Consider the following 9490-nt stretch of genomic DNA (forward strand, 5'->3'; position numbering starts at 1 on the left):
CTGGTCCCTGCGGTCCTTCGGGACCCCGCCACAGCCACAGCCGCCTGCACACACCCCTTCGCCTTCCTGCGCCTCATTACTTCCCCTGCGCTCCTCCGGTTTCAGCCAAGCGCTCTCTCTCCTTGCTCTGTGGCACACAGGGTGTTCCTTTTTTTTTTCTTTCTTTCTTTTTTAATGCCCCCTCCCCCCACAAACACACACACACACAAAGTCGGGCGGGGTTGGCGGGGGCGGCCGCGCCGGGGGAGGGCACTGCGATGAGAGCCGAGGTGCAGGTGACACACAGGTCCTTGGATGCCCTTGGGCCCAGCCGAGGCCCCAAACGCAAAGCTTCATGGGGGCGGGGCCCGGGGTGCTCCCAGGCGCCTAGAGCGAGCCCAGGTCACACTGTGTCTCGGGACGCGTCTCCCGCAGTTTCCAGAAGGATACGGAGCCTGCCCTGGGGACCAAGAAACGTCTTTATTCTAAAACTACCGAACCCACCCCCCCAAAGTAGCCGAAGACGCCGGGAGCAAATTGCTGCTGGCGGGGCTCGAGGTTAAAAGCTGGGTCCGAACTCGCGGCGCCGGCCTTGTTTCTCGGGTTGCGGCCTCATTTGTACGCGCCTGCGAGGGAAAATAAGACTTCCCCGCAGGTTAATAAACAGCCAGTCCAGGTGCTGGTTAACCGGGTCCTCCCTCGCCCTCCCCCATCCCTCTCCACCTTTTAAGGGACCTTTTGCTTTCACAGAGCGCTGCCTTCTCTTTATGTTCTCTGTGGAAATCTCTATCACACGGTTGGGTCTGGGTTAATGTTTTATAAGGGACTGGCTGCCCTCGCCTACCTGCCGGGCTTTACCAGGGCTGTGTTCGCCCTTCGGGGTGCCGAGGACTCCTCCCCAAGCCCCAGTCGGGGGTCCCCACTCTGGAGAATCCGGAGAGAGCTGGAGACCCCTCTCCCGGCCCCTCTTGCCTCCTGTCTGGGGTAACGCGTTCCCGTACCCAGTTTCAGTTGGCGAGGGGGTAAGCTGAGATTTCGTTTCTGCACTTGACCTACCGCAGAAAATTCCCAAATCCTTTGATTGTCTGTTTAAAATGAGGAGGAAACCAGTTCCCTTTGCGGCGGGATTACAGTGGGAACAAGATCTAAAGATTCTCTTGTAATTCGGTGAGGCCGAGGGAACCCGGGTTTGCAAAGGAGAAAAGGGGCTCTGTGAGGGAGGCAATAACTAAATCGGGTTTTAGACAAAAGGATTTTCTCCAGCTAAAGTGGCCGAAGACAAAGGAAAACATAATCTATTTTGGAAGAATTCCAAGATATGCCACATTAACCTTAGCAGATAAATTTTGCTTCTCCCTGGCCCCCCTCTTCCCTTAAAGTCTGGTTTATCATATTTACATAAGTAGCATTAGAAGGGATGTATCTATTATGGATCTAAAGAACTAGCTCACATTTCATGTGAAAACCCGGGCGAAGTTTCACTGTTGCTTTACCCTTGGTGCGCGGTTCAGCCATTTCCATTTAAATACCCCCTGACCCAAGGATTACCTCAATGGACTGACTGCACGGGTTTTGTAATTTCCTGAAAATGAGATTTCGATTTATAAAACAAGAAACCAATTAGTAACCAAATGAGGCGAAGTAGATCCACTAAAATTGACCTAATCCCACAGGCACCATTTAGGCCCGTTCTTGGCGAATGAATGATGAGCCCCAGTCTAGCGTGAGCTCAAAGCATCATCCAGCTGTGTTATTGCAAGCAGCAAAAATAAATTGATCGAGCTTTTCCTTTGGAATGAATTTCATACCCTTGACAAAATATAGATTACAGACCAGGCAGCATTGTCTTCTTCATTCAGACAGAGCGGGGAAAGAGAAGAGCTTGTTCTGCTGTTCATTTTAAAAATAAATAAATAAACGATATTTCAATAGAAGCGTGTCCTCCTTTAGTGGTTGCCGGAAATCTGGGCCTCCCAGACAGATCGCGATATGCAGTATTTTAGTCAATCCGGGAGGGCACCGGAGCTGCGTCCTGACTTGGACCACAACCCGTGGCGGGAAAAGCCGCGCTCCAGACTTTGGGTCCCGGGGGGACTTGGCTCAGCCACCTGGGTTCCCTCGGGCGGGAGGAGGTGGGAAAGAGGCTGGCCCAGGGAAGTAAACCGGTGAACAACCCGAGTCCCACGTCTGTGCAGGGCCTGCAGCCCTAGCTGAGTGCCCACTGCGCAAGCCTTCCCCGGCCGAGGCGCCAAGGGGCCTCCCGGGCCCGGCCCCGCCGCCGCCGCGCTCGGGCTCTCCTGGGAAGAATGCGGCGAAGAACGCGCAGCGGTCACTAGGCCAGAGGTCGCTTCTCGCACGTACCTAGACACACCCGCCCCTGTCTCGTGTCCTGGGGACCCGCCCCGCCACCGTCCTATCCGGCCACCTGGCGGATGTGGTCGGTCTCCCGAGGCTGTCGGTGGCCGCAAGAGGCCAGGCCTCCTCCGGCACAGCAGCCTGGTCCCCACCGTGTGTGCAATGGGCCGACCGCAGTCCTGCCCTCCCCTGCCAGCCGCTCAGGGTCGGGGTGGGGGCAGAGATCCCGCTGCAGCGCCTGGGAAGCCCACCAATGTTCATGTAGACCTGGGGTGGAGAGCGAAGTTCAGGGGGGGCGTTGCCTTCCCTCTGCTCCCTCCGAGGCTGGGCTCCCGGGCCTGCTGGCCGAGGTGGCGGCGGGCGCTCGGGCCCGCAGCCAGAGGACCAGCACTGCAGGCGCCTGGTGCGGGCGGGCTCCGCCAGGTACAGACTAGACCGTGGCGACCAAGGCACGCGGGGCTGCCAGGCATGCACTGGCGTGGCAGCTGAAAAGCGTCCAGAAGCTTCGGGAGCGGCCGGGCCGCGGCGACGCGCCGCCCAACAGCCGGAGCCGAGTGACCCGCGCCCTAGCTCAGGCAGATCCAGCTTGTCTTCCACTTGGCGGCCGGGATCCCCACGACCGCACCGAACCCGCCCTCCCGCAACAGCCGGCTCAGGCGAGGCCTCGGCTTAAGCTTTTTAGGCGGCGGCCGGTTTTGGGTGGCGTGGCCCAGGCGGCAGGAGGCGGCGGGCGCCGACCTGCACCGGAGGGGCCTCGGCTGCGGTTGGGGGACGTAGATGTCCCCGGGCCCTCCGGCAGGACAGAGAGGCGGCCCGGCCTGGAAGTGCAGAGTACTCTGTAGGGAGACCGCGAGCAGGCGGAGCACCTGGGCTGCGGCCACCGGAGCGAAGGCGGGTCGAGTCGCTGGCCGCGGACCCGGGTACCGACGCGCGCACACTCTGCTCCCGCGGCGCTCTGCAACCCGCGGGGAGACGCGCTGGAAGCTTTGACACAGTCGCTGCGCCTAGGCTGACCCAAGTCGCCAAAGGCAGGCGAGTTAGCCCAATTTGTAGAGCTACCTGCGGGAGAAGGTTTGCCCCCGCAACTCTCAGACATTGTTTCAGCACTTTCAGTGTAACAGGCCCATTCCTAAACAATCCAGCTCCCACCCCCACCCCACACAAAGTTTAAAATTTCATGGATTAGGAACTGGAAATGAGTGGTTCGCTAACATTATTTTGGTGTTACCTGTCCCCAAACTTCATATTCTCGAAAAATACCTGGCCAGACAGAGAAATGTCCAAGAATCCACCCAGAGTCATCGTTCACAGGGACTGGGATTCAATGACTGTTCACATATGTGTCTGTCCCAAATCTCGAAGCTGCCAAGATTTCCCAGAACTAAAAAGCAACTCGCCTAGAAATCGGGTTTGTCCTCTGGAAATTTAGCCCGGTTTTAGCTTCAGGTGGGCCATTTTACCCAGCTTAAAAGCATCCCACTTCTTAGCTTATGATCGCATTTTTGTTGGCGATATTTTTATTGTATCTTAGCTCTTTTTACAAAACTTATTCCATTGATTTGATCTAAAATTTCTAGCACCATAAACCTGCTGGCAAAAGCTCTGCACAAAGTTCAGATCTGCACTCCACATTTTAAGTCGATATCAAAACTGGAGTTCAGCCGAGAAAACCAGCTTGGGACATAAACTGTGTTTAAACGCTTTTAAATGAGAAAAACTTCTGTAAGAAAATAAACATTGAAACCTAATGCTCAATCATTTCCCTGAGCAGCAAGGAAAACAGCCTTAAATCACCAATCCACGTGGGAAATGGGGCCTCTTTTTCTCTTTCAGTTCTCCAACTCAAAGAAATATAATGCAATTAAGGATTTCAATATTGAGGTGAATATTATAGAAAGGGTCTGCAGAGGTTTGTTTAATCATCTTTGTATTTCCAGCCTTTGAAGAGACTCTCTTTCCTGAGCAGTTACTAATTTCAACTCTATGGTTATTTTTATTTTTCCAGGACTTCTTGACAATGAAATGGTAATTTGATATTACCGAGATTCTGAATGGCTATAGATTTGAAAACATGCCTGATCCTTTCAAAGGTTATTCTGCAAGTTACTATGCCCCAGCCATAATTTCATTATACCTAGATAACAAATATATATTTCTGTTTAGTTGAATGTGTTCTATTTTACACAAAGTCACACCATCTCTTTCTTTATTCTGCCTTTCTGGTTTTGATAACACCAAAGATTTAAACATTTCTAGATGCCTCAATACAAAGCTATTTTTGAATGGATTATGTTACCAGTTGGGAGATATGCAGTTTCAATGATTTCACAGTAATCATCCTGGAGGGTTTGTGTGTGTGTGTCTGTGTGTGTGTCTTGTTTTGTTTTTGCTAAGAAATCTCCAATTTTTATTCTTGATGATTCTAGGTACCCATATCCCCTGTTCCTTCTCTTTCTCCCTCTGCCTCTCTCTTTATCTCTGTCTCTCCCTCTTTCTCTCATTCTTCCCTCAATTTATCTTCCCTCAATTTTATCTGCTTCATATAAAAGCTTAACTTTCCCCCAAAGAAGCTACTAGACTCTGGGGTGAGGGGTGGGGGAAAACGTATTCAGCACCTGAGGGTGAGATGAGGGGTGCAGGATTTTTAAGATTTTTTTTTTCATTCTTCAAATGTAAGTATGGAATGCTTTTTGTTTGTTAATTTCACTTATTAGTCTTTAGCAATAGAAGTATTATAGGTGAAATGTGGTAAGAGCAAAAACAGTGACGCTTTACAGTCATTATTGTGCCTAGAGCTAAAATATGTCACAAGATTTAGAGTTATTTTAATTATATACTTTGCAAAATTTACATTATACACGATAGGATTATGCTACTTTGAAATAGCTCTATATAGTCCATCCTGAAAATAATTTTTATTGAGGACCTTCTATGTGCTAGGATAGTTTCAAGACAGATGTGAAGATAAATTTCATCTTCAAATTCTCCTCCTTTCTCATCATCAAAAAGATTGCCCCTATATAAAGTGCTCAGTTTCCCCACTGCATAGACCCCAATCGCGTCCACGCTGTCTTTATCAACTTTGAACCCAAATTTGTCACCCCCTGCAGGTTATTGCCGGTTCTGCGGCTTGCGACAATTTCTACTCCTTTCAAAGCCGCTGTGATTTTTTGGTTCGTTTTCGTTGTTCTTTATTATTTTTTAAGGGTTGAGTTTTGTATTTGGATTTTTGAAGCCCGTCCACCCTCAAAATTAAAATCTCGCCTGTTAGGAGGCAGTTGTTCGTGTGAACCTTCCAAGCTCACGGGGTGGAGGCCGCGGGTGAGTTATGAGCTGAACAGTAGGTGGAGAAGGATGTGCCCAGAGTTCACACCTCGCCCATCCTCTCCTCCCTATAACTCACTCACCCACAGAGGAAGGGAGAAAAGGGAGGGGCCCGGCTCCGGAAGGAGGTGAGAGGGGCTTTAGGAAGCGCAGTCGCCGCTAAGGCAGCCAGAAGCAACCTGCCTGGCTGCCGAGGGCGGCCCCAGAGGGTGTCTTCGCCAGCGCTAGAAGACGGTGAGAGTTCACTTTTTGTTTCTCCTAATTATTTATCACGCAACTTATAATTTGTGAAGTTAGCACTTCATTAAACAAAACTTACTCTCTTAAAAACTAAAATTAAAACAAAACAACACACACAGCCCGAGCCCCGTCCAGCTGCGTCTGTCCCGGGTCTGCCCACTCAGAGGGGCGCCCCTGGCCGGGCGACTCCCCGGGTGCTCCCGGCGCTGGCGTCGGGCTCTGCACCCGCGGGGGGAAGTGGACCCGCTATTCTTCTCATCCCGCGATTACTCGCAGCCCCACAAGCAGCACCATATGCTTCTTCTGCTCAAACAGCGAGCGACATAGGCCCGGATAATTGAAGAGACTGACTAGAAATCACGCAGAAAGGGAGCCCACTGAGACCGCAGGGGCTGACAAATCACTGCTAATAATCCTGTTAGGAACAGCGCGGCCAACGGAGTTCGCAACAGCTTTATTTTTATAAAGTAGACGCTGACAGTATAAAAGAAAACGAGATATCTTGTTTAAACAGAGGACATGGTGATATTATAGTAATTTTCCCACCGGCAATTCCCAGGAAAATGTGAATGGGAAGTGTGGTTTTAAATATATAAGTTCCACCCCCTTTTTTTCCCTTTTCTTTTTTCTTTTCTTTTCTTTTCTTTTTTTTTTTTTTTTAAGTTTTAGGTACTTTAAGCTTTGATTCCTCCCCTCCGGTGGTTTCCAGGATCAGATGAGAACTTGTTCAGGGGATCCCTTTAAGACAAAGGGACTATAATAATATGTTGTAGTTTTGGAGTAAAATTGAACTATATTTTGGAAGTTTTCCTTGAGTGCCCCTAATTTGGGGCATGCCTTCTGAATTTCTGACTCGGATAATTACTCTTAATCAAGATCAAGTAAAATGAAACTCCAAATTCAATAACGACTATTTCCAGCACCCCCATTTCCTTAAGAGAAAACGACAAACTCCGAACATCCAAAATCAACAACAAAATAAACCTCGACGGGTCAAAGAGGTTCTGGTTTGTAAACAAACAGTTTTTTCACTCTTGGAGGTTTGTTTGTTTATATTTTTGAACCCCAGCACTCTCCAGCAAGGTCAAATCTAAAATATTTTTTATAATTTATGTTATTTGGATGAGGGTAAAGGAAAGGGTGGGCAAATGGGAGAGAAAATTGTCCTTTTCCTAGTGAGTACAAATGGTTTTTACAGGACCATGTTCTATGAAGGTTGTTCTGTTCTCACACAACGAATCTTGATACCCCAAATACAAATTTTAAATCATGTCAACTTCTCAGCTATTCTAATTTCTAGGCCTCATAAGACAATTTTACCAGGATTCGTTTGCCAACCTGCTACTTAGAAGGTATTTTTCTAAGTCAGCCAGCAATCTTAATTCAATCTTATGTGCTTGGGGACTAGCCTATTATCTCCTAGATAACATCAAGCCCAGAACTGCAAATCGCCATGCCCAAGTGTTAGTTTCAGAATCTATGATTGCCTTGAAAATTCAGAACGAATTTGCTCTATGCAGTCAAGAGACTGGGAAAATTCAAGGCATATTTGTTTATGTTCATGCCTGGGTCTCATTTTCAAGACTATAGAAATACAGAAAAATTATTGCCTAACATAGCTCGGTCCATGTGCATGGATCTATCGATACCTAGCGAATATACAAGAATTTGGCAGTGCTCTTGCAGTCTACTGGGTACAATTCTAAGGCAAGGAATAAAAAAGAAAGTCATGTTTGGATTAGTAGTACTTTCAATTGAGCCTAGTATCTGAAGTGTTGACAAAAGTGCTGTTGGGCTGCTTCCCAACCAAGCATATCTGATGGAGTAAAGAGAGAGTATTAATGGGGAAGGAGAAGAAGCCAGGAAAAGCAATGTGACCGCTAAGTTCAGCAAAATTCTTAGTCAAGCAGCCCAGCTAAACTTCCCTTAGCCATCTCAGAGTATGTATGTAAATATGCATGTATTTCTCAGTCCACCGGTTTAGGTTTATTGCCTGGCAAATCCTGTGCCCTTTCTGCCTTTGAAATTCCACCTGGGCAAAGTACTTACCTTCTGGGAACACCACTCTCATTTTGAGATAGCTGGTCGTTAGTCTGATTATGGATGCTTTGTCCAGCTGCGAGGTGATAGCCGAGGGCAAAGGCAGTAGTTTAGCCAGTTCATAAAATTCACTGTTTTCTTTCTCCCTCCTAGTCCGGGCAGCATTTTTGGACTTCTCTTTCATTGTGTCTTGTTCCCCCTTTCTTCTTACAACATAAGCTCCACAGACTCATCCAAAACCAGAAATAAACTTTCAATTAGGGACCATATTTGGCAAAAACATAGAACATATTTTGAAGAGTCTTTGCACGGAGAAAGCGTATTGATGGTAGAAAAAGACAGCTGAGAACTGAAAATAATTTCTTTGAAAATGCGGGATGTGAATATAGGAAATTGCTGATCCACGGCAATGTGGTTAATCCTGGGGGTCTCCCAGTATCAAATGCCAGCAGGACCCTTGAGACGCCAACCTTTTCTTCTATTCCGCGTTGCGAATCCCGGTCCTCGGAAAATTGACATAATCCCCGACGTTTGCTCTCCAGTCCCGCGGCCTTGGAGGCGGTTTGCAGCCTTTTGGGAAGAACAGGAACCCCGGACAACTTCTTTCAGGCCACTGTGAAGACAACAGCATCAGAGCTTAAGAGACCTGCGGCTCCACAAGCATTCACACACTCTCCCGAGTCCCGAAAAAACGGCAGGAAAGTGCCTCTGCGCACCTCAGCGTTCTCGCCAGGCTGGGAGGTGGTGTTTTTTGTTTTTTTGTTTTTGGTTGTTGTTTGTTTGTTTTTTACGATATGCAGAAATCGGCCAGCGACACTGAGCTCCCTGCAAATAAAGTTCGCATTCCCTCACTCATGCCAACCACATTCTCCAGCCCCCAGAAAGTTGCCCAAGCAACAAAACGCGTGTTTTTGAAGACCCTCGGGAGATCCTCCACTCCAATCCCCAGGTCCGCGCCCAGGCCAGGAGCATGCACCAGGAAAGCAGGTTTCCGCAAATCAGAATTCCTCCACAGCGCGGCGGGCGCCTTTCAGTCCCCCGACCTTGGCAGATCTGGAACTTGGCCACGTCTCTAACTTGGGTTTCAAGTCTGAGGGATTCCTCAAAAAGTGGCACTGACGCATCAAGTCCCTCGGGACTTCCGAGGCGACCCGGCGCTCCCCCTGCCCAGCAGGGGCGGCAACACGCCCGGCGCGGCAGCGCCAGGTTAACAGGTGACACTCACGACAGCCCGCGTAGTCACGGGGAGGGGGCCCCCCGACCTCTCCCTCGCGGCTGCAGAGCTGGGGGAGCCGTAGCCGGCACGGCTGGCCGGGCGCAGGGTGTCTTCGGCTTCACCTACCTTCCGTTCCCGGGGGCGGCAAAGGGTGCGGAGACGCCCACCTCTTACTTGCACTCATGCCCACGGTCCAACTAAGCTCCTGCGCCGCCTCTCGGCTTCCCACCGGTGGAAAGGAGCAGCGTGCGCCCAGCTTCCCTGGTCTGCGTTATGAATTGGGGGAGGGGTGCGTAGGAAAAGGAGGGGGGTGCGGACTTTGAGACCGGTGAGGTC

The 9490-nt window shown here is 49.7% G+C and overlaps 1 protein-coding gene across 1 annotated transcript in view; it reads right to left on the reverse strand.

The window, feature by feature from the left end:
• SIM1 (SIM bHLH transcription factor 1) overlaps positions 1 to 9281 on the reverse strand; it is a 74711-nt gene extending 65430 nt beyond the window's left edge. Inside the window, exon 1 of the mRNA XM_058307188.1 lies at positions 7948 to 9281. Within this exon, the coding sequence (XP_058163171.1) occupies positions 7948 to 8122 (175 nt within the window). The 5' untranslated portion in view covers positions 8123 to 9281. The remainder of the gene's footprint in view (positions 1 to 7947) is intronic.
• Between the last annotated feature and the right edge of the window lie 209 nt (positions 9282 to 9490).

Source organism: Dasypus novemcinctus, chromosome 11 (genome assembly GCF_030445035.2).
Source record: "Dasypus novemcinctus isolate mDasNov1 chromosome 11, mDasNov1.1.hap2, whole genome shotgun sequence".
Classification (NCBI taxonomy): Eukaryota; Metazoa; Chordata; class Mammalia; order Cingulata; family Dasypodidae; genus Dasypus; species Dasypus novemcinctus.